This window comes from Kogia breviceps, chromosome 2, assembly GCF_026419965.1.
Source record: "Kogia breviceps isolate mKogBre1 chromosome 2, mKogBre1 haplotype 1, whole genome shotgun sequence".
NCBI classification, from domain to species: domain Eukaryota; kingdom Metazoa; phylum Chordata; class Mammalia; order Artiodactyla; family Physeteridae; genus Kogia; species Kogia breviceps.
In genome coordinates, this window is record NC_081311.1 from 188,170,937 (window position 1) to 188,197,012 (window position 26,076).

General features: G+C 35.0%; 1 protein-coding gene across 2 annotated transcripts in view; it reads right to left on the bottom strand.

Moving 5' to 3' along the window:
- Window positions 1–3,821: 3,821 nt before the first annotated feature.
- Window positions 3,822–26,076, bottom strand: part of CUL3 (cullin 3) — a 99,781-nt gene continuing 77,526 nt past the window's right edge. For both annotated transcript variants that reach the window (XM_059052073.2, XM_067026994.1), the window contains 4 exons: window positions 24,678–24,812; window positions 17,346–17,532; window positions 7,265–7,410; window positions 3,822–4,298 (listed from right to left, as the gene is read on the bottom strand). In XM_059052073.2, the coding sequence (XP_058908056.1) occupies window positions 4,167–4,298; window positions 7,265–7,410; window positions 17,346–17,532; window positions 24,678–24,812 (600 nt within the window). In that variant the 3' untranslated portion in view covers window positions 3,822–4,166. The remainder of the gene's footprint in view (window positions 4,299–7,264; window positions 7,411–17,345; window positions 17,533–24,677; window positions 24,813–26,076) is intronic.

Below are 26,076 nucleotides of genomic sequence, written 5' to 3' on the forward strand. Positions count from 1 at the left end.
TGGCTTACTAGAGGTTCACCTTAGAGCCTAATACTAAGGATCAAATCACTTAAATGACCCACTTACAAATTTGCTATTTCTACAATTATTAAATGGGCTTTCAAGTTGTTCTAGCTATTCATGTTTCCCTAAGTTAGCTTCATGACCAATCTCTGTATCATTACTTGTTAAATTCAGTCATTCTTAGGTCTTCTCTTACTTCTGGCTAAATAAATGATGTGGTATAGGAAAGGCATGCAGTAAGTAAAATGTTTCTTAAAACCCAAGATTTGAATTTAAATAAAGCATCTATCCATGTTACCCATTAATGTAAGACATTCACTAAGACTCCAGAATAGCGGCCTTTACCTTCCCCCTGTATCCCTTCCTACTAAAAACTGTGATCAGCAAGTAATATAAAGGCAATAAAAAGTCTTAAGCTCCATATTGAGATGCTTTGTGTATTATCTTTAACTTTAGCTTGCCATAAGTTCTTTTTCATGTGAATGAGATACAAAGTAAATGAAAAATTTATAAATAGAAAATGATGCCAATCTGCAATATGGAAGATAAGCTAGGAGCCAGACGTATGATCAAACCTAGGTCCAGCTCCTGGCTCTGCCATTTCCCAGTAGTAACCTTGGGCATCGCTGGTATAATTAACAGTTCTCATCTCACAGAGCCCATGTGATGACTAAATGAAATACACGTAAAAAGCACTCAGAACAGGGTCTGACACATGATAATAAGTACGTTATGTTGTCACTGTTTAACATTTCTATTGTTACTGCTTTTGGGAATAGAAATGATTTATGTTATTTTGCTAACCTGAAATATTTTAACATTCTTATCAAGAGTACAAAACACTTACTGACTATATGCACCATACAGAATACACGATCTACAATTTTGATAGGTGACAGCTTTCCTTCCCAGACTGAAAGAATCTAATAGTATTCATCAGATAACCATGTGAAAAATAAGGCTATAAAAATTGAGTCTTAAGTTACAGGAGGCAGGCAAAGATATAACCCTCTAATACTTATTCAAAATGAGTATTTAAAACTGTAAACAAAAAAACCCCCAGCATTATCTGGATTTAACATAGTACAGTTATTTTCCAAAATTAGGAACTAAATACTTAGAAGCCTGAGATCATGCCAACTAGTCTCCTAGGGATGGAGGCATAACTGTAAGATCACTTGGTTGCCACCTAAGCCTTTCTTGCTGCCCAACATACACACTGAGGGATGGAACATCAACAGTGCTTCACTATGACAAGTTCTTTGTCAAGAAAGTGTACCAGCATCTTGCAGTCTGGGGGTGGTACATGTCTATATTTACAGTGCTACACACATGATTCTAATACATCCTTTAGCAAGACATGCACCCCCTTCCCCATCCCCTTTTAAAACTCATTTGACATAAAGAACCTTACAGTCACAACCAGAGTTTATTTTGTGAGGCTGTGTGTTCCCTAATTGCAATGAATTTTCAATCTTTAAATAGTATAACTATATAACAATTCAAAATAAACACGTCCTGGATTAAAAAATGATAGCAGAGAATTACAATTTAACAAGTGAACAAAGAGTACATCATTTTTGCAGTTGGAAAACTATGCATCCATCCTCCTTAAAATTTTTCAAGTAAATCACCAAAATCTATTCACATCAACAGGATTAAACGAATGGTTAGGATGCATTATTCTTTGAGATTAAGACATTAAAAAATGAAGAAAAACGGCAAGGACCTCTTGCTGAAAAGAAAGCAAGGTCAAAATGTATCACTATGAGCTTAATGAGCTAAAATAAAATGTGCTAAAACATAAAACATCTTAGGTGATCCAATTTTGTTTTTCAAAGCAGCATCATTTTGCAACCACTCGACTCAACTGCAATTGACAGAAATGCAATTGAATGCAAATGGTTGCCTTCGCCCACCATACAACTCAACTGCAATTCAGAAATGTTTTAATATATTTACAAGCATTTAGAAGCATAAACATCAAACCTGTTCTCCAAAACTAACAAGTATGTCTCTGAATTCTAGATGTGATTTGTACATCCACACTTGAGACAATGACATAAATTTAACTTGACTGATTTTTAATAGTTCAAACAAGCACTTACATTTTTGTTTTAATGTCTCATTTAGATTTCAAATGGAAGTTTTTACATCTTTCATATTTATTAACTTGACAATCTGAGTGTTCTATTTCCCAAAGTGTTATATATATACCAATTAAATGATATATACAACACTTTGGGAAACAGAACAGATTGTCAAGTTAATAAAAAAATTATGAAACATGAAATAACCAGTATTTTCCTGTAGGTAAACACCCTGTCATTAAAGAAATTCCAACTGTGTAAAATCAGAAAGGGAAACCCTTCAGCTTTCCTTGTTACACCTGACCTACTATCACTCAAGTATGGTGAAAGTATCCTGAGAATAATGTTCATGATAGTTTTCATTTGTATCTTAATTGCATCATGTAAAAGTGGAAAACATAGAGATTAAGAGCATAAGGCTTATAGTTCTACAGGACAGATGGAGACAAAATTAAATGTAGGAAGAGCATATTTGCAAGTCTTAAAGGAAAATTATAACCCAAGACGCATGGGGAAAAATATTTATGTGGAGTTTTTAATCCATATTAGAATTCAGTTGTAACTTGACCATAAATTTAAACAGATACCATCTTCTGAGACATACATTCTAATAAATGTATCAACAGTATCATAGTCAGTTAGTTACTTGAACTTATTAGTAACATGTCATTTTTCTATCAACAGAAATCTATAGTGGTTTGCCCCAATTACATATCTGAAACATTGTCTTATGAAAACAAAATGAAACACAATTAAATAAAACTGAAGATAAAAATACTCTGAAGTTAAAATAAAGCAAACTATAATCCTTGGCAGATCAATCAGGTAAAAAATATTGGTGAAAGTTGGAAGCACAGGATAACTGACATGAATCTTCAGCACAAAGCACATCTTTTGAAAACATGAAACGATGACTCTTTGGAGGACAACAGCTAAGAATGATCCAAGAATCATCAGGTTTGAAAAATATTGCTTAATCACTTTCCAAAACGCAGCTGCAGGAACTAAAGATCTTATTAAAAAATATTAAGGTAATCATATTTATTGCATCTTTAGAATGCATTTCGAAACAGAAAATTAACAGTGCATCCCAGCTTCACCAAAATATATATTTAAGAGAGGGGGAATCTAAGATATTTAGAAACAAAGTGTAGACTGTATGTGCTTTTCAGAGGGGCTGAATTAAATACAACCAGCTGCCAACTTTGTGCTCTGACACACCTGAATTAGTGATTATGTGTATACTAAATTCATTTATTTTTGTCTACAATAAATGAAATAAAAACACTGCCCTATACAATCCACTATTAGCAGTGAGTACAACAGCAAAAAATTATTGTACAATTTATACATACTAAAATACTTTCTTTCTCTAGAGATAATGCAGAACAAAACCTAATCATTGTAAGAATTTGCGACATCTCAAATTACAGTAGGGAAAAATCAAACCAGGGTGTATACTGAGCCCAAAACAAAGGTTCCTGGTCATTAGGCTATTAGATTATTAAGTGCAAGTGGTAGAATAAAGCATGCTCAAATTTTATGCTTGGGTCTCTGTATATTTATCAAACCTTTAAATTAAACAAGACGAGCTAAAGAAATGCCTTAAGCAGAGCGAGATAATTGGGAATTGTGTCATTTCTTTTACCATTTTTGTTACCCAACTTATACAATGCGCAAAGTGCTAAGCAACACTACAGAAACACATTTACATGAACACTGAAGACCTGGGGAAATGAAATCCAACAATTTTATTTTAATGAGCTGTATTTTCTAAATTTTGTTTTATTTTTTCCTGTTTTCATACAGTATTGAAAACAAAACGCGGCACATTCACATTTTCCCGAGGAACTGTAAAGATGATCTCTACAGGGATAAACGTTGTAAAGCCTGAAGCTCAATCAACTGATGTTGAAAACTCTCAAAGGGAGTAAAGGCTTGATCTGAATGGTCTAAAACATGTACTGTAATTTAATAGAAGAGATGGTCGTCTTAATATTTAATGATTTAAAAGAACTTCCCAGTCCATGCGAAGAGTACAGTCCAATAATAAATCAAGTTTCTGAATGCATTTTATGCTACATATGTGTATACTTTGCGATCCTCAGGTGTTCGTGCCAAATATTCTCTCTCAATAAGTCCTTCGATACGTTTTTTAATAACAACTGGACTTGGTAAGAATCGAGCCTTCAACTGCTGAGTTACCTAAAAGAGAAGGTTAAAAAAACAACAACACTAATTCCTACCAGAAAATTAAAAAACAAAAACAAAAAATATTTCCATATAAACATACAAAAATTCTTATCTTTGAGTAGAACTGATATGTCATTTTAAGACTCAGCTCAAACTTTACTAATTTGATTATGAACATTAAAAATACAGAAAATTAAAAAGGATTCTATTTGAAAATGTAATGTATGGCTAGAACACACCTCCTCACATCAGAATGTGAACGCTAAAGTGGATTAGTAGACGAATTAGTTGAAATACACTAGTATGAATTTATACCACTGTATAGTTTAACCAATTTTGAAGCCATAATCTAATGACTTCTGGGTTACTCTCCCAATTCACAGAATTTGGGTAGCATAACGTGTTTAAAAAGCACAAACTCGGGACTCAGACTTGCCTGGATTCAAATCCCAGCTCTCCAACTTACTAGCTCTGGGCCCTTGGGAAAGTTACTTAACCTCATGAAGTTGTTGTGTATATTACATGAGTTAACAGATGTGATGCTATAGAATAACGCCCAGTCCATAGTTAAGTGCTACTGTTGGTATTCTTTTCTCCAACAGCTGTCAGGATTCTAGGTATTGTGACATCGGTAATAATAAAACAGTAATACAGCAGTAGCCGAAATCTGACTATGCACTATGTATCAGTCAGTTTTGTGTATATTTATTTATTTAATGCTCTTAACCCTGCAAAGTAGGTTGTCTCGTTTTACAAATGAGGAAAATAAACCAGAGAGGGAAAATGATATGCACAAGTAGTAAATGAAGCCAGAAGAGATGAGAATCTACATCCTCTCCTGCTCCTGAAGCCCATGCTTTTCTCACTAATCCACTTAGTGATCTTGCAGATCACTCATCTAGCCATAAGCCAGCCTTTCTCTTACTCATGTTGGATCAGTTCATTTCGAAGGCCACAATGGATTATTAACTCTTCAAAATTGTAAATGTCAGCACTTCACTCCCCAACTAAAATCCATCACTCTTCTAATATTATCACTGCAGTGTCAACAAATTTGTCGTCAACCCACCTGAGACCCTGAATCAATCCTCTGGCCCTTTCTTCTAAGCTATCAATAACTTCTTCTGACCTCACCTCCTTCCTTCAAAAAAGATCACCTAAGCTGCACCCCCAACAGTACCTTCAACTCCCTGACTCCTTTGGTTCTGTTCCATAAGCACCCATTCTACATTTACTACATCACCCCAAATCCACTACTCGGTTCTTTACTGAGCAAAGCTGTCGTTTTTACACCTTTTGTGTAGACCTGGGGTCCACAGGCAAATACAGCCCGCTGCCTGTTGTAATCCCTCCTGGAACACAGCACACTCACTTGTTATCTACAGGTGCTTTCATGCTGCAACTGGCCATTTAAAAAAAGGTTGCCAATCTCTGGTTTAGGCTGATAACACAAATTTACAGCATTCAAGGTCAGCAAGTTCTCAAGCACCATAACCTCACATCCTGTTTTACATAAGAAAAGAGGCCATTTCAGTTTGAAATTCCTCAAACTCCCACAACCTTACATTTATCCATGCTTGTTTCCATGCTTCATTCGAACCACCCCTGCACCCAGCCCTGGGTTCTCAGGTAAGGTATTTGGTAGCATCCCTGTTAACACATCTACCACCTACCTGTGTTCTCTATACAACCCTCTCACATTTCTTTTTCTAGACTTGAGTACATCAAGTATCCCCTCATCTCATTTTTCTTCCCTTTTGTTTTTAAGCATCTCTTCCTATCCTTAGAATATAAATATAACTCAATGTCTTCCCATCCAGAAAAACAGTACCCAGAAGCCCTCAACTCAACACTTAATTAATCCTCTAGTATTGCTCTCTGTGCCCTTCCCACGAGCCAACACCTCAACGGAGAAACCACTCACTTGGTGGTTTCACCTCCATTTACTTCTCAAGGCACTGCCATCAAATGTCTATTCTTACCAGTCCAATGAAAATGGGAAAACTAAGTAGTCACCTAATTGCCAACATGCCTTAAAGGTTTACTTGTTTTGGTTTTTTAAATGATTTTTTAAATTACTGACCACTCACCTATAATTCTCTTCCTCTGCCATGTGATATGAAGTCAACTTATAAAAAATGATATTAGCTGACCTGTGGAACACAGCAGCACACTGCTCCTCCCTTTTCAGTTAAGGAAACCAACTTCTATCTAGCCAAGCAAGCTAAGGACCTAAGAGTCATCCTCCACTCCTCCCTCTCATTTCCCATGATCAGTCAATAAATGCTGTCAATTTCACTTCCTATGTGTCTTCATTCAGCATCTTCAACCAAAACTTTATTCAGCCCTAATCACCTCATTCCTCACTATTTCAATGGCTTCACAATGGTCTTCCCCTCCTTAGTTTCCTAACTTTTAGTATGTATGTACTCAATAAATAAGCCATTAATTTTTAGAAGTATAGGTAGTTTGCTTTACATCAAAGTACTAAATAGCAGTGAAAATTTTCTTTATTCTTCATGTGACAATATTCTATTATTATCTTCATTACAAACATATTAGTTCTTAAAGTGTGCACATATTTCGATGCAGTTTTTTTTTTTTTTTTTTTTTTGCGGTATGCGGGCCTCTCACTGTTGTGGCCTCTCCCGTTGCGGAGCACAGGCTCCGGACGCGCAGGCCTAGCGGCCATGGCTCATGGGCTTAGTTGCTCCGCGGCATGTGGGATCTTCCCGGACCAGGGCACGAACCCGTGTCTCCTGCATCGGCAGGCGGATTCTCAACCACTGCGCCAGCAGGGAAGCCCCATTGCTATGTTTAACTATCAAGCAAGTACCATGCTTTTAATGTGTTATTTGACTACGGTTTTCTAATTTTAAGATTGTATTTTAAATTAGCTGAATACAGTACTTTCCTAAATTTAAATTGTTAAAGTAATTTTGTCTTTTCTACATTAATCAATCTGGAAGTGTCCTCACCTCTGCTACTAACACATTGTGCTGCATCTTCTTCCTAGATTTCATTATCCGCACTATAGCAGCTTCTATCTCATGTTTTCTGTCGTCATCTACTTTCTGCCTTGTTTCTTTCCTTTCTGGGTCTGATTCACCCTGTTTGGCAGCAACTAAAAGAGAAATAAAAACATTTACCATGTGATTATGATGTAAATTTCAAAGGTAATGAAAAATGTTTATAAGCAAACTTAATATAATTTACTATTATCAAGAGAGAAAACAATGTCAACCTCTGAATATATACCACACATATACTTATTAATTAAACACTCAAAAAGTGCCTAATTCAACGTTTACTTTAATAAATATTTAAATAATTAACAAGCAGTGATATAAAAATTCTTCAATTCTTAATTATTTTTTTAAATATTAGGAGTTTAATTTTACAGAGGATAATAAAACCGATTTTATTTTTATAGAATTCAATGATTCATTTCCTAGAAGAAAAACAGTAGCTGGATATATTTAGCAGTAAAATTATCAGTAAATAATTTTCATTGCTTGTGACTTCCAGAGGTTAACTAGTATTTTACCATCATGACTCCAAGTTAAACCTCACCAAAAGCATCTCAAACAGGAGAAATGTGGGGACTTTAAGAGGAGGAAAGAACATGTATTGCCAAGATTTAGTTAGCTAAATAAAAAATTTAAAGTACCACTAGAATGTCACTTAACCAAACTCCACAACAATTCTTTTGTACCTCTCATCAATTATTCAACAATTTCTTGTCATGTATCTTAGTAATTATTAAATGTCATAATCTCAATATCACTAATGCAAACTATATTCCACTCTTCAGAAGTCTTCCTGTTATTCCCTATAGTCTTCAAGGCAACTGCTAAAGAATTAAGTATAAAAGTCCCTTTCTCTTATAACTTTGCTCTAATTGAAGCAGCAGAGAAATACTTTTTTTGTTTATTTCGTCATCAATAGGAGATAGATGTGAAGTTTCTGGAGGGAGAAATTGTAAAATTACAAAGAACCATATGCAACATTGCTGACTTAGGCCTGGGCACAACCAGGAGATAGCAGACTGTACAATTTAGAAGATCATTTTGGTGTGCATATTCATTCAGCTGTTTCTAATTAGAACCCCTTGGTTAAGAATTCTGCTTTCAGTGTCTTCTCCCAAGTTAATCAATACCTTAATAAAAAAGAGTAAAATTAGAATAAAATGCTCATTTAAAGAAGAAAAATGCTTTTCTTCAAAAATTCAATGTCATAAGGGGAAAAAAAAAGATAGAGGCACTGGATTAGATTGAATAGAACTAAAGAAACATTAAAATCAATGTAATGTGGAACCCTTGACTGAATCCTGAATCCAAAAAATAAGATATGAAAGGCATTTTTGAGACAACTGTGGAAACGTAAATATGGGTGATATATAGATATTTGGAATTATTAATTTTTTGGGGTGTGATATAGTATTACAATTATGTGGTAAAATCTTAATTCTGAGATAGGTATATGCTCAAGTATTTAAGTGGGAAGTGTTATAATGTTTGCAAATTAAGTTAAAATGCTGTAGGAAAGGAGGTGGAGTCAAGATGGCAGTGTGGAAAGATGTGGAGTTAGCGTCTCCCCACAACTAGGGCGCCTGCCAGCTGCTGGTGGGGGACTCTGATGCCCAGGGAGACGGGAGGAACTTCAAAGTGAACCGGGAGGACACAGGGGGACTGAGGGGGGAGGAGAAGTGGAGGCCAGACAGGATCGGCACCCCTGAGGCCGGGTAGATCAGGAGACACAGGCAGGAGGGACTCACCAGGAAGAGCGGGAAAGGAGCCTGCTGAGCTCCCACGCCAGTCCCCTGTCCCCCAAAGTCCCCTCCATGCCACATAGGTCCTTGGGGGCATAGGAGGGAGGCCCAGGAGATCAGAAGGGGCCCTCCCAGACCAGAGGTGCAGGAGAGGAGAGGAGGGCATGTGCCCCACCACTCGAGTCCAGGAAGCCTGCTGGGCCCATAGGTGAGGTCCCCTGCCCTCTGAGACCAGGGGTGGGGGGCACGCCTGGGCCCTTCTGTTCCTTGAGCCTAAGCTCCACTCCCCACAGCCCCCAGGGCCTTTTCCAGCCCTGTGGGTCCTGAGCATAGGCCCCGCCCACCACCCAAACCTCGCCCTTGCTTAAGCACCCCCTCCACAGCCAAGGCCTCTCCCCCCTTTTTTCTCTTACTATCGTGGTACTGATCTGATGTACCTTCTGCTTATTGATTCATCTATATTTTTATATTCTTCCTAACATATCTGTTAGTTTCCTAATCTAATTTTATATTTTACTTTGTTATTGTTCTTTTTTTTTTTTTTTTGGCTGCCCCAGGTGGCTTGCAGGATCTTGGTTCATGAGCCTGGAGTTGGGCGGAAGCTCCTGCGGTAGGAAATCCGAGTCTGAACCACTGGACTAACAGAGAACCTCAGACCCCAGGGAATATTCATCAGAGTGAGGACTCACAGAGGTCCTTGGCTAAGCACGAAGACACAGCTCTACCCAATAAGCCTACAAACGCCAGTGCTGGAAGCCTCAGGCCAAACAACCAGTAAGACAGGAACACAATCCCACTCATTAAAAAAAAAAAAAAAAAAAAAAAGAGACAGCAAAAAACATGTCACAGATGAAGGAGTAAGGTAAAAACCTATAAGGCCAAATAAATTAAGAGGAAATAGGCAATCTACCTGAAAAAGAATTCAGAATAATGATAGTAAAGATGATCCAGAATCTCAGAAATAGAATGGAGGTACAGATTGAGAACATACAAGAAATGTTTAACAAAGATCTAGAAGAACTAAAGAACAGAGATGAACAACATAATAACTGAAATGAAAATTACACTAGAAGGAAACGATAACAGAATAACTGAGGCAGAAGAACGAATAAGTGAACTGGAAGACAAAATGGTGGAAATAACTGCCGAGGAGCAGAATAAAGAATGAAAAGAATTGAAGACAATCTCAGAGACATCTGGGACAACGCTAAATGTACCAACATTTGAATTAGAGGGGTCCCAGAAGAAGAAGAGAAAAAGAAAGGGTCTGAGAAAATATTTGAAGAGATTATAATTGAAAACGTCCCTAACATGGAAAAGGAAATAGTCACCCAAGCCCAGAAAGCACAGAGTACCATACAGGATAAACCCTAGGAAAAACACACCAAGAAACATATTAATCAAACTAAAAAAAATTAAATTCAAAGAAAAAATATTAAAAGCAGCAAGGGAAAAAGAAAAAATAACATACAAAGGAATCCCCATAAGGTTATCAGCTGATTTTTCAGTGGAAACTGCAGGCCAGAAGGGAGTGGCAGGATATACTTAAAGTGATGAAAGAGAAAAACCTACTCTACCCAGCAAGGATGTCATTAAGATTCGATGGAGAAGTCAAAAGCTTTTCAGACAAGCAAAAGCTAAGAGAATTCAGCACCACCAAACCAGCTTTACAACAAATGCTAAAGAAACTTCTCTAAGGGGGAAACACAAGAGGAGAAAAAGACCCACAAAAACAAACCGAAAACAATTAAGAAAATGGTAATAGGAACATACATATTGATTATTACATTCAATGTGAATGGACTAAATGCCCCAACCAAAAGACACAGATTTGCTGAATGGATACAAAAACAAGTCCCATATATATGCTGTCTAGAAGAGACCCATTTCAGACCTAGGGACACATACAGACTGAAACTGAAGGGATGGAAAAAGATATTCCATGCAAATGGAAAGAAAGCTGAAGTAGCAATACTCATATAAGATAAAATAGACATTAAAATAGAGACTGTTACAAGAGATAAGGAGGGACACTACCTAATGATCAAGAGATCAATCCAAGAAGAAGATACAACAATTATAAATGTTTAGGCACCAACACAGTAGCACCTCAATACATAAGGCAAATGCTAACAACCATGAAAGGAGAAATTGACAGAAACACAATAATAGTAGGGGACTTTAACACCTAGCTTACACCAACGGACAGATCATCCAAACAGAATAAATAAGGAAAAACAACCGTTAAATGACACAGCAGACCAGATAGATCTAATTGATATTTATAGAACATTCTACCCAAAAGTGGCAGAATACACTTTCTTCTCAAGTGCACATGGAACATTCTCCAGGACAGATCACATCTTGGGTCACAAATCAAGCCTTGAAAAACTTAAGAATATTGAAATTGTATCAAGCATCTTTTCTGACCACAATGCTATGAGACTGGAAATCAATTACAGGAAAAAAACTGTAAAAAACAAATACATGGAGGCTAAACAGTACACTACTAAATAACCAAGAGATCGCTGAAGAAATCAAAGAGGAGATAAAAAAAAAATACCTAAAACAAATGACAATGAAAACACGATGACCCCAAAACCTATGGGATTCAGCAAAAGCAGTTCTAAGAGAGAAGTTTATAGCAATACAATCTCACCTCAAGAAACAAGAAAACTCTCAAATAAACAATCTAACCCTACACTTAAAACAACTAGAGAAAAGAAGAACAAACAAAACCCAAAATCAGTAGAAGGAAAGAAATCATAAAGATCAAAGCAGAAATAAATGAAATACAAACAAAGAAAACAATAGCAAAGATCAATAAAAGTAAAAGCTGGTTCACTGAGAAGATAAACAAAACTGATAAACCTTTAGCCAAACTCATCAAGAAAAAAAGGGAGAGGACACAAATCAATAAAATAAATGAAAAAGGAGAAATTGCAACTGACACTGCAGAAATAAAAGAATTATAGGAGACTACTGCAAACAACTATACGCCAATAAAATGGACAACCATGAAGAAATGGACAAATTCTTGGAAAGGTACAATTTTCCAAGACTGAACCAGGAAGAATTAGAAAATATAAACAGACGTATCACAAGTAATGAAATTGAAACCATAATTAAAAATCTTCCAACAAACGAAAGTCCAAGACCAGATGGCTTCACAGGCGAATTCTATCAAACATTTAGAGAAGAGCTAACACCCATCCTTCTCAAACTCTTCCAAAAAATTGCATAGGGAGAAACACTCCCAAATTTATTCTACGAAGCCACCATCATCTGGATACCAAAACCAGAAAAAGATATCACACACACAAAAAATTATAGACCAATATCACTGATGAACATAGATGGAAAAAACCTCAACAAAATACTAGCAAACAGAATCGAAAAGCACATTAAAAGGACCATACACCATGATCAAGTGGGAATTATCCCAGGGATGCAAGGATTCTTCAATACATGCAATCAATCAATGTGATACACCACATTAGCAAATTAAGGAATAAGAACCATACCATCATCTCAATAGATGCAGAAAAAGCTTGTGACACAATTCAACACCCATGTACGATAAAAACTCTCGAGAAAATGGGCAAAGAGGGTACCTACCTCAACATAATCAAGGCCATACATGACAAACCCACAGCAAGCATCAAACTCAACGGTAAAAAACCGTAAGCATTTCCACTAAGATCAGGAACAAGACAAGGATGTTAACTCTCGCCACTATTATTCAACATAGCTTTGGAAGTCCTAGCCATAGCAATCAGAGAAGAAAAAGAAATAAAAGGAATACAAATTGGAGAAGAAGTATAACTGTCACTGTTTGCCAATGACATGATATTATAAGTAGAAAATCCTAAAGATGCCACCAGAAAACTACTAGAACTAATCAACGAATTTGGTAAGGTTGCAGGATACAAAATTAATGCACAGAAATCTCTGAGGGCTTCCCTGGTGGTGCAGTGGTTGAGAGTCTGCTTGCCGATGCAGGGGATGTGGGTTCGTGCCCAGGTCTGGGAAGATTCCACATGCCGTGGAGCGGCTGGGCCCGTGAGCCATGGCCTCTGAGCCTGCGTGTCTGGAGCCTGTGCTCCGCAATGAGAGAGGCCACAACAGTGAGAGGCCTACGTACTGCAAAAAAAAAAAGAAATCTCTGGAATTCCTATACACCAACAATGAAAAATCAGAAAGAGAAATTAAGGAAACACTCCCATTTACCACTGCAACAAAAAAGAAAAATGTACCTAGGAATAAACCTGCCTAAGGAGGCAAAAGACTTGTACTCAGAAAACTATAAAACACTGACGAAAGAAATCAAAGATGACATATACAGGTGGAGAAATATATCATGTTCTTGGGTTGGAAGAATCAATACTGTGAAAATGATTATACTACCCAAAGCAATCTACAGATTCAATGCAATCCCTATCAAACTACCAGTGGCATTCTTCACAGAATTAGAACAAAAAATTTTACAATTCGTATGGAAACACAAAAGACCCCGAATAGCCAAAGCACCTTGAGAAAGAAAAACAGAGTTGGAGGAATCAGGCTCCCCAACTCCAAACGACACCACAAAGCTACAGTAATCAAGAGAGTATGGTAGTGGCACAAAAACAGAAATACAGATCAATGGTACGGGACAGAATGCCCAGAGATAAACCCATGCACATATGGTCAACTAATTTACAACAAAGGAGGCAAGAACATACAATGGAGAAAAGACAGCCTCTTCAATAAGTGGTGCTGGGAAAACTGGACAGCTACATGTCAAAGAATGAAATCAGTACACTCCCTAACATCATACACAAAAATAAACTCCAAATGGGTTAAAAACTTAAATGTAAGACCAGACACTATAAAACTCTTGGGAGAAAACATAGGAAAAAAACTCTGACATAAATCACAGCAAGATCTTTTTTTGACCTACCTTCTAGAGTAAGGGAAATAAAAGCAAAAATAAACAAATGGGACTTAATTAAACATAAAAGCTTTTGCACAGCAAAGGAAATCAACCATAAACAAGACAAAAAGACAACCAAAATATGTGCAAATGGAACAACAAAGGATTAATCTCCAAAATATACAAACAGCTCATGGAGTTCAATATCAAAAAAAAACAAACAGTCCAGTTTAAAAATGGGTGGAAGACCTAAATAGACATTTCACAAAGGAAAACATACATGGCCAAGAGGCACATGAAAAGATGCTCAACATCATTGATTATTAGAGAAATGCAAATCAAAGCTACAATGAGGTATCATCTCATGCTGGTCAAAATGGCCATTATCAAAAAATCTAGAAACAATAAATGCTGGAAAGGGTGTGGTGAAAAGGGAACTCTCCTACACTGTTGGTGGGAATGTAAACTGATACAACCACTATGGAAAACAGTATGGAGGTTCCTTAAAAAACTAAAACTAGAATTACCAGATGACCCAGCAATCCCACTACTGGGCATATACCCTGAGAAAACCATAATTCAAAAAGAGACATGTACCACAATGTTCACTGCAGCACTATTTACAATAGCCAGGACATGGAACCAACCTAAATGTCCAATGACAGATGAATGGATAAAGAAGATGTGGCACTTATATACAGTGGAATATTACTCAGCCATAAAAAGAAAACTGGAGCTATTTGTAGTGAGGTGGATGGACCCAGAGTCTGTCACACAGAGTGAAGTAAATCAGAAAGAGAAAAACAAATATCATATATTAACACATATATGTGGAATCTACAAAAAAGAGGTAGACATAGAAAATGGACTTGAGGACATGGGGTGGGAGGGCAAAACTGGGGCAAAGTGAGAGTAGCATTGACATACATACACTGCCGAATGTAAAACAGTTGGCTGATGGGAAGCAGCTGCATAGCACAGGGCGTGGTGCTTTGTGATGACCTAGAGAAGTGGGATAGAGAGGATGGTAGGGAGGCTCAAAAGGGAGGGGATATGGGGACATGACTAATTCACTTTCTTGTGCAACAGAATCTAACACAGTACTGTGAAGCAATTATACTCCAATAAAGAGCTATTTTTAAAAATGCTGTAAGAAATATATATGTATATGAAGGGTGGAGAGGGAGAGCGCGAGGGTGGAAATAAGGGTGCTTGAGCAAATATGGCAAAATTTTAACGATTATCTATTAGAGCGTTTTTCACTTTTCCTGAAGATGTGAAAATATATAAAATAAAATGGAGGGGAAAAAAACTTTTTAACAATCCACTTGGTTCATCTAAATTTGGTCACCTAAATTAATATACTCCAAGATAAATGGGAAGACTGTGGTGATACACGCTGAATTATGATGTTTTTAAAAACTGAGGGCAGGAGCTCTCTCCCAGAGCCTAGCACAATACTCTCTGCATTTAAGAAGAGCATAACAAGGGTATCTGCTGTGTTAAGTGGGTACCTAAGTATCTAGATGTATTAGGAGGAAAGGGACAGAGAAGGTGAGTGATGGTGGTGGGGAAGGCTGTCAACTATGGAAATCACTGTAAAATACAATGAATCTAATTCTTTTCAAAGGTTGTGTTATTTGACTAAATGCTTTTCAGATTTTGCTTGAATGTCTATTACTGACCACGGTAAAAAGCAGCATAAGTAGGTAAGATCAGCCTCTCTAAATATTTGATTATGAGCCTGAGTACTTTCTCAAAAAGGTAAACATGTATTTTGACAACTTAAAAAAAACGATGTGGTCACAATACTTAACAGCAGAGAGAAAATTTTAACTTCTACAAAATATCAGTAAGAGCCAAGATAATCTAAGCACCATTTCAATATGAAAAACATTTTTCTTTACAGAATTTTACAGCTGAAAAGAACTTTAAAAGGTCATCGAGCCAAATTCTTCATCATATATAACTATATTCCTATTTTAATCAGACCTAAAATACTATACACACACACTTAACACCAAAAATTAACAACCTATGAAGAAGACTATTTTTTTGATAATCACAATAATATCTGACAATATTTGCAGGACATGATGGAATCTTGCATTACAAAGACACTTATTTATTTAGGATAAAGCAGGGTGAGGCTAGGTATTTCAGATATGTATCACCATATATCCTCTAAATCTGAGATTCAAGTAAGTCCTGATATCCAAAACCCATTTCTGCCCAAAACTATAAAGTCATATGTCTTGTACTGGGAGAAGAAGAAATTTTATTCCATGACCCTCCTTAGCACAGTTCTGTTTTATTTTTAATATACACCTGTGTTCCAAAGATATGGATCAATTTTGGTGATGAAGATAAGATACAATGATAAGGTTTGCAATGATGGGGCAAAGTAGTCAAGATTGTAAAGAGAGACCACTCTGCTTTGAAAAGAATATCCAATTAGGGTCAAAAAGAAAAACAAAAGTGTACATAAAAAGTTCTTGAATCAATATATTCCGGCAATCAATTGTATATTTAACATTAAAATAATTTTTAAAAGACGTTATCTTTTATTAATACATAATGTAAAACCATTTTCAAATCAGAAAATTGTAGTCATTTAAAAAGTTTATCTTACTGTACAGACGTATTAGCTGTAATGGATAAACTACCACTGGGAAACTTACCTCATACTAGCTTGTTTTTGTTTTTGTCTTTTTAATACTAGTTTTGAAACCAGGTAGCATTAGAGTTTTAAAAATCAGCAAAGGTGAAGTGCCTTTTTTCCTCCTTAAATGCAAAGAAAATATACACCTTACACTGCTAAATATACAGTAAGTAGGACCTTTACCATCAACGTAAAAAAAAAAGCTGTACCAAAATCTGTTCACAACAGTGTCATCACTGTTTTTAAGTTAGAGAGAGAATATGGGTTTTTAAATTTTGAAACTTGGAAAGTATTTATCAAATATAAATAGTTGCGTTTAAAGATTAAATTTTAAATAGGTAACTCCCAATTCTGAGAAATCTGTAAATGTTTTAAAATAGACATCAATGACTATTAGTTAACTCAACCAGTTAAAAACAATTGTAAGTACTAATATGTTCATAAAATTATATTTCACTTGTCAAAAACCATATGGAAATAAATACTTGTTCACATTATGAATGACTTTTTAAAATGCTTACTGTACTTGGATTCAACTGCATTTTGACAGGAACACATATCAATAAAAGTACTTTATTTCTTAATCCTATATGTCATGCAGCACCAGAAAAGCACTACTTTTTAAAAAATAGAAATCCAACAATTAAGAATTTTTTTAGAAAGAAGAAATATATATAATTTTTTTAGAGAGAAAAATATAATTCCAGATACCTGTTTGAATCTTGACTCTGTGTAGTTTGGATGTGAACTGATCATTAACTGTAAATATGTGACCATTTTCTATTTCCTTTGACTTGGGTTCCTTTGTGAGAACCCGCTGTGTTGGTTTACCACAGGCGAGGGACTGCAGGGCTCTAACAAGTTCTCTTTCAGGGATATCTGTCTCTTGTTGGATTTCCTGAAATTTCATCAGATTAACATAATTAGACTTTCTGAAAGATGATTAATTAGTAAGTAAAACTGACCAAGCAGTAATTAGAGAGGTAATTCCATTAAATAATTTACAACAAAGAACTTCGTATTATGACTCTAAAATCTCACTTATTTGAACAAATTAGAGAAAAAGGCAGTTCAAATTACAAAATACTGAAAAGACATGTACTTTTTGTTTCAGAGATATAAAGCATAGTCAAGAGTGTCATCCAGCAGAGATTATTAAGGGACCTGCTTTAATATTTAGGTAAAAAACAAAGTGTTAATCAACATATGATTGCTAATGTTAGAAATACTGTACAATCTTCCTCTCAAGTTTATCCACACTACTCTTCTGCTTAGCAACTTCTTTCCTAGAAATAAGCAAAGTAAGCCTGACCTAAGGTCTTCTATCATACTATCAAAATTTACAATCCAAGCTGACCATTTTTACTGCCTGTATAACCAAATTAAAAAAAATTTTTTTAAATACTTGGTAATTAATACTAAATATGAAAAGCAATATGAAATATGTTTTGAAGTGCAGGTGATCATTTTTGCTACATTATTATGGCATGAATAAAATGTAATACTAAAAAAAAGTTCAGGAAAGAGTGAATCTGTAACTTTTAAATTCATTATATTCTTTTTATGTCAGTGGGACAGTAAGAGAATTGCACATGTATCTGATTTAGTCCCTTCACATCTACAGGTACTGTATGGCGCAGCAAACCTTCATATTAGGATATATCATTTTGATTCACTGTATAAAGCTGTTTTTTTTTCTCAAAACGAGCTCAGGAAGAGTAGGCATAAAGATGGTGTTTGGAGTATGTAACTGATCTGGAGAGAGTTGTTCTCCCTTTCACAAGTCTCTGAGGAATAGTTTAGGCTTTTCTAAAGGACTGTCAGGTAAGTGAGACTGAAAGAAATGTGACCTTTAGTGATGACGATGCATATTCCCTTGCTTCAAATGATCTCAGTATGTCTACATACTTTATAGACATATACATGTTAATCCCAGCAAATTAAACAGGTGCTATTAATAATTAGAATGTTAACTAATTATTATGTACACGCTAAAAGTGACTTATTTACATGTATTATTGTTTAACCATAGTCAAAGAACCGGAAATACCTTCTAGGGTGGTATTTTAACAACTACAGATCATTCCTAGAGGTAGCTACAGATCTTCTTCAAATTACAATGGGGTTATGTCCTAATAAACTCATAATACTGAATAAGTTCAAAATGCATTTAATGCGCTTAACCTACTGAACATCCTAGCTGAGCCTAGTCTACCTTAAACATGCTCAGAACACGTAGCTTAGCCTATAGTTGGGCAAAATCATCTAACACAAAGCCTATTTTATAATAGTGTTGAATATCTCATGTAATTATTGAATACTGTACTGAAAGTAAAAAAGCAGAATGGTTGTATGGGTATAGAATGGTGATAAGTGTATCAGTTGTTTACTCTTGTGATCACCTAGCTGAGAGCTGCAGCTTGCTGATCCCAGCCTGGGAAAAGATCAAAATTCAAAGTACAGCCTCAACCGAATGCGTACTGCTTTGTGCCCTCATAAAGTTGAAAAATCTTAAGTCAAACCACCATAAGTCAGGAACTGTCTGTACTGCAATTCAATGTTCATCCTTCTATGCCATTAAAAAAAAATACATCTACATATATATATACACACACACACGAATACAAATACACATATACATGTATGTACATTAACATACTTACCTATACACTAGAATTAGTGTTAAATATAAACAGGATCACACCATATGAATTCTTCCATTAATTTCTTGATGATTTTCCATGTTTGCATAATGACGTCAAAGCTAAAGGGAATTCCATAGTACTGCTCTATCACAACATGGAGATGGAGACTGTATCCAATTTTGTGATGGAGCATGCATTTCTGCCTGAGTACAAGAGCTAGGTTTCTGAAGCAGATTTCTAGAAATGTACTTGTTTCCACAGAGTTATAAAGATTTTATATTTGATAGACAGTGACAAACTGCCTTTCAAGTTTCTTAACTATTTAACTTCACAGCAGTTATAAAGTATTCATTCTCTCTACATTCAAACACAGAACTGCCTTTTTCTTTTCCCCATCTATTGGGCTAAAAATGGTATCTCATTATTTTAATTTGTACTTCTATAATCAACAAGAGAAAAAAACCCATCTTTTTATGTTTACAAGATATCTGTTAACTCGTCTTCTGTGCTTTATCTATTCATATTCTTTCCATGTTTTTCTTTTCAACTGTTTTTGTATTGATTTACTGGTGTTCTTTACGTATTACAGTTTTCAATACTCTTACTTGCTGTAAATAATTTCTCCTAGACTCTTTATCTTCTTTTTTAACTTATTTCATCATTTACATGTTTTATTACTTTTTACTTGGTTAAATCTGTCAGTCTTTTTCTTTGTGGTTTATGTAACAGGCTTGAAAAACGGCCTTATTTATATCATGCTTATCAAAATATTCTGTTTTTTTCTATTACATTTATAGATTTGTGCTTACATCTACCTGGAATTTGATTTTGATTTTACATTTGATATGGCATATGGAACTAAGTTCGCCATACTACTCTCCTTCCATTCCCACAAATGAAGTAGCAGTTATTTTAATTTAGTTTATTAGAAATGGTAAATATATTGCATTCCAAACACCTCTCTATATACTAATCTGTTTCTGGACTCTCTATTTTGTTCAAATGACCTATTTGTCTATACATGTTAAAAACAATTTTAACTCTGAGGTATGTATGGGTATTAAGACATACTCCTTTCCCTCTTACTGGGCCTTCCCATCTCCCAAATCCTTGCCCCTCCTTGACAATTCTTGTGCATTTTCTTGCCCAGATGAATTCTGGGATCAGCTTGTCAAGTTTCAGAGAAAAGAAATCTTCTGCAGATTTGGATTGAGATTTCACTGAATTTATAGGTGACTTAAAAAAAAAATCTTTATAACACATAGCTTTCCCTTTCAGGTACATTTACCCTTCCATATTCTTTTCTTTTATTGCCTTTTTCGTGTAAATCTTCTACTTTTTGTGTTAAAATGATTCCTAGAAAGATTATGATTCTTATTAAAACATCCTTTTCCTCATGTCATTTTCAGATTAATTCTGATGTAGAGAAAAGTTGACTTATAGTAAGTATGATTTATGGGAAAACTTTTCAACCAAACTCTCCTCAAAGAATAATTTCTCAGTTGATTATTATAGCTGACAATCATACTGTCTACAAACTTTGTCAACTCTTGATATTTATAAATTTCATTCCTTTTTCTTTTCTAGTGTGTTAATTAGGACCTGCAGAACAAGGTTGGATAGTAGTAGTAAAGGTAGGTATCCTAAATTGTTCCTAACCTTAATGGGAAGGTGTCTAACATTTTACTACTAATTACTGTTTGCTTAGGTCTCTCATTTAAAGCTTAGGTCTCTTATTAGATACACCCCCCTATGCCATTAGGCATTTCATTCTATTCTTAGGTGGCTAAGAGTCCCCCATCTGGAAATAAGAAGTGGGGACTGACTTTTCTCATGTGCTTTTTGCACATTTGTGGAAATCATTGATTTTCTCCTTGAAATGATGTCTGGTAATATAGCAGGTGATCAGTTAATTTTATTATTATTATAAAAATCTCAGTAAGTATCTGTTAACAAATTCCTTCTTTGTATTCCAGGAATAAACCCTGTTTGGACAGCGTGAACTATTATTTCAACAGACTGCTGAATATAACTTGCTAATAATATTTTACTTAAGATTTGTGTATTTATTTTGAATAACCTATAGCTTCCCTTTCTTTCTTGTATTTTCCTTGTTCAGTTTTAGTAATAAGGTTATGCCAGCCTCAGATATTTCCCAAGAACAACTTGTGTATTTTGCTTTCTGAGTTCAAAGCTCCCTGTATAGCTTTCAATTTTAATTTGCTAATTGTGTTATTCAAATCTTCTATATCCTTCTTTTTTATCGTATAGTCAATCAGTACATTTGTGAGGGATTTCTGTAACTGTGGAACTGTCTATTTCTCCTTGTACTTCCAACCATTTTCCTTCATATATTGTTATGTCACATTAATGACATAAGTTCTCGATGACATATCAATTACCACTGTTGTTTAATGGTTTTCTATTCAACTTCTGACATTAATTTTGCTACTGTCTACAATTAGCTTTTATATTTCAGACTCATTCCCAGAAATTTTTGAAAAGTATAATAAAGAACGTTCAGAAAAATATGTATTAATATCCACACCTCTTTCAAAAATTAAATGCTATTAATAAAAATCCAAGGTACAGATTACCATTACATGTATTTCCGTATTTTAGCTGTTCTAAATCACAATACAGACTTCATTCCAAAAACTATATAAAAAGAGGAAAAAGCCTGAGCAGGCTGACTACTATGGATTAAATGTGACACTACAATAAATGCCACCTTTTGTAGGCAGTTTCCAAGATGGTCTGCAATGATTCTGGTATGTTTTAACCTTGTGTGGTCCCCTCACTGCATCAGGGCTGATCTGAGTGACCAACAAAATAAGGAAGTGACGATACTTGACTTCCAAGGCTGGGTCATCAAGGCACTGCAGGTTCTGCCTGGGTCTCCTGGATTGCTTGCTCTAGGGAACGTTAGCCACAAGGAGGCAAGGGCAATCAAACAGCCACGTCTGGTAAAGCCCACGTGGAGAGAAGCTAAGACCTCTTACCAACAGCCAAAACAAACTTGCCTGCCACATGGAAGAAGGCACATACCAACAGCATCTTCCAGCCCTAGACAAACATCAGACAACTGAAGCCCCAGCTGACATCTTAATGTAACCACACAAACGAGTTCAAGCCAGAAGCACCTAGAAAGCCCCTCCTGAATCCCCAACCCACAGATACCACGAAATATGAATTTGAGACCTGTTGTGTAGCATTAAATAATGAATACACACCACCTTACTGAACTTATAAAGAAAGAATATTCAAAGGTAAGAGATCAGCTTCCTTTAATAATTACTATAGTTAAATACTTTTAACTGTCTCCTCTAATTTGTGGCAATTTCTATAAAAGATGTCTATAAAACTTATGCGGCAGACTGACTACAAGCACATAGTGTGAGTAAAGACAAAAAACTTCACGTGCCTTTCCACTATTCCCCGGTTTGAGATGCAAGCAGCCAGGTTTTGGAGCCATAGGAATGGCATTTTACATACGCCACTTATGCTCAGGCTTCGGGTTTGTGACTTAGCTAAAATTTAAAATATTACAGGAATTTTCTACTTAATTTTACCTTCTACATAAATCACTGCTCACTAGCCTCACTGATCGCAAGCTGAACGGGACCAGAAAAGTAAGCCTGAACCACTAAAATTACTAGCAATTCCAATAATGGCTTAAGAAAATCAATTTATGTTTTTGTTTATCCCATTATTTTTGCCAGCTCTTTATAAAGTAGGACTCTGAAAACCAACTCCAGCATTTATCAAGTAGCTTATTTTGTTTTAAACAAATATATTATCCATGAGAACAACAGATTAAAATATCCAAGCTGTTAAAGATAATTCAATTCCACCTGTCTGAAAAAGGCTTACAATGTTTTTGGGTAAGGTACTCAATACTTACTTAATCAATATTCTTTAGAACTCAATCACATTTAACTTGTGCTTGAAAATTAAAGTTATTCCCTAGGTAAAACACGCCTGGAAATTTGTAAGAGCAAAACCTCTTGGCTTAGCCACTGACCTAAAACACATACGTTTCAAAATATTTCCTTGAGGTATATCACATAAAAACAGTCATCTCTTAACTATATAATCATCACAAAAAGGGAATATGGAGATGAGTATTAAAATACGCCTAGAATTTAATCTTGCTCTTCATTTCAAACTTAAACTTATTTCTTCCTGTGTTCATTCACCCATGTCTGAAAATTGATTTTCAGTTAAGTATAAATATGGCTATAATTCTACAGCTTTTTAAAATATGCATTCTTTACTTTTAATTTAAACTTATTAAAAATCACATGATCTTCATTTCAACTCCAACCTACTCATCAACGGTATGGGAAAAGACTAAATGAATTTAATTCAATCAAATCATGACATAATGGGAGAAATAAAAAGTATATTATAATATATATACTCTAAGAAAAAAAAAAAGAAAGTTGACACTATCAAGATAGTGTAAAATTAGCATAAGGATAGACATACAAATTAATGAAATAGACCAGACTGTACAGAAATAGACCCACATACATATGGTCAACTGAATTTTTTTTTTTTAAATAAAGAGCTCAAAGTAATTCAAAGGGAAAAGACTAGTGTTCTTGACAAATGATGCTGAAATGAACAACTTAATACCTCTGTGTGGGGAGGAAATAATTCTTAATCCTTACCTCTAACCATACAAAAAAATTAACTTGAAATTGATCATAGGCCTAAATGTAAAAGCTAAAACTATAAATCACTTAGAAGAAAATCTTTGCAAACTTGGGATAGCCAATAATTTCTTAGATAGGATATCAAAAGCATGAACCATAAACGTAAAAGAGTAGCCACTGGACTTCGTCAATATTAAAAAGTTCTGCTCTTCAGAATATAATATTAAGAAAATGAAAAGGCAAGTGACAGACAAAATGAAAAGGCAAGTGACAGACTGTGAGAAAATATTCAGAGAACATAGATTCGATGAAGAATTTGTATCCAGAATTTGTAAAGAACTTTTAAAAAACCTGATAAAGGTATGAACAGAGAATTCACCAAACAAGACATATAAGTCGTGTATGAACAAATAAAAAATGCTCAATGTCATTATTAGTCCAGGAAAGAAATTAAATCCGCAATGTATAGGTACAATTACACACCAGCTAAAATGTGTAAAACTTAAGAGACTGACGATACTGAATTCTGGAGACGACGTGGGGCAACGAGAACTCTCCTACACCTGCTGGCAGGGATGGAAAATGGTAAAAATCACGTCAGGATGCAGTTTGGCAACTTCTTTAAAAAGTTAAACATACAGCTCTATGCACTACAGTCTAAATCTGAAAACCACCCAAATGCTGGGTGAGAATCAGAAACAATACAATTGGTTAAAATTCACATAACCAGCCCATACCTCAAATGTGTATTTTTCTCTATTATTGAAGAGCATTAATATGGTCATCTGGAAAGTGGAGACTTGCAATATATGCTTCCGCGTATTAGAGCCAGTTACTTGTGCCCCTCCAACACCAACTTCAGATCCATCTTCCTGTTTAATTTTTTAAATATAAAAATAGAAACAAGGTATAATTATCTCCTAGTAACTGTAACAGTATGTTTGAAAAATAAGTTCTGTAATGCCCCACCTCTCCTTAACAAAATGACATAAACTCATTCCTATATAAAAAGGAAATGTTATTTTAAAAGTGTATGTGTAAATATGTGTGTATACATACACACAGTCTGTATTTAGGACTGTCTCATTTTTTTCCATTATGAACATTTTAATGTATCTGAGCAAGTAATGAGTAATTCCTTATATTTATAACTAAAATTATGTTAATAGTACACAATGGGATAATAATGGACTTATAAGATGCTACTGCCATCACACCACTACCCTGAAGTAGTATTAAGTTTCTTTCTGTGTGGTCTGATCATGGTAGGAGTTCAGATAATAGCATAGGATGGGGAGAAAAAAACCTCTGCCATCCTTAAAGCCTATTCCTGCTCTATGATTTAGAAGTACAAAGTAGAAATTCAGTCCTCAATAATTAACATATGAATTATGTTTTTAAAACCTACTGATCTGTTTAATAAAACCTCAAAAGATAACATGATTATTTAGGAAAAAAAAACCTCTCCTTAACAGAAACAAGAAAGCAATAATTAAAAGCTGAGTTCTTTAGTATGTATCCTTGACCTTCCCACTTACAGTTAAATATATAATAGTGTCAAACATTATTCAACTAACTGAACTCTAAGGACTATTTCCCACTTCAATTGAATATAAAAATTAGAACATGTATATAGGCATCTTCAACAATATTAAAAAAAAAAAAAAACTTTGGTGTTACAGTGACAAGATTTTAATTAAAATATTTAATGAAACTGTTATTTGCTGCCAAAATGACAACTTAGGTATTCTTAATGTTTTTTAGAAGCTTTTTATTATTTTGCCATTTTAAGCCAAATGACCCTGATTTGATTTATACCAAGCAATGAAAGTAAATTACTCTAAACCTCACAATTTTACATATAAAAAAGCAATTACTTCTTTAAATGAAGGCACTTCTCTAGTGTATTGTTAATTTTTAAATAATCACTTTAGCAACATTTTGTACATTTCACAAATCTTAAGTGTTAGCTTTCTCAGTTTCAATTTATTGGAAATAAGGATTATAGGAGACTGTGAATTTTGAAAAGGGACTCATGGCTTTGTATGCCCTCAAATCCATTATTTTATGCAATATTATCTCAAATCTAATCTTATAAATAAAACATGTAATTATAATATTATTTATTCCATAAGG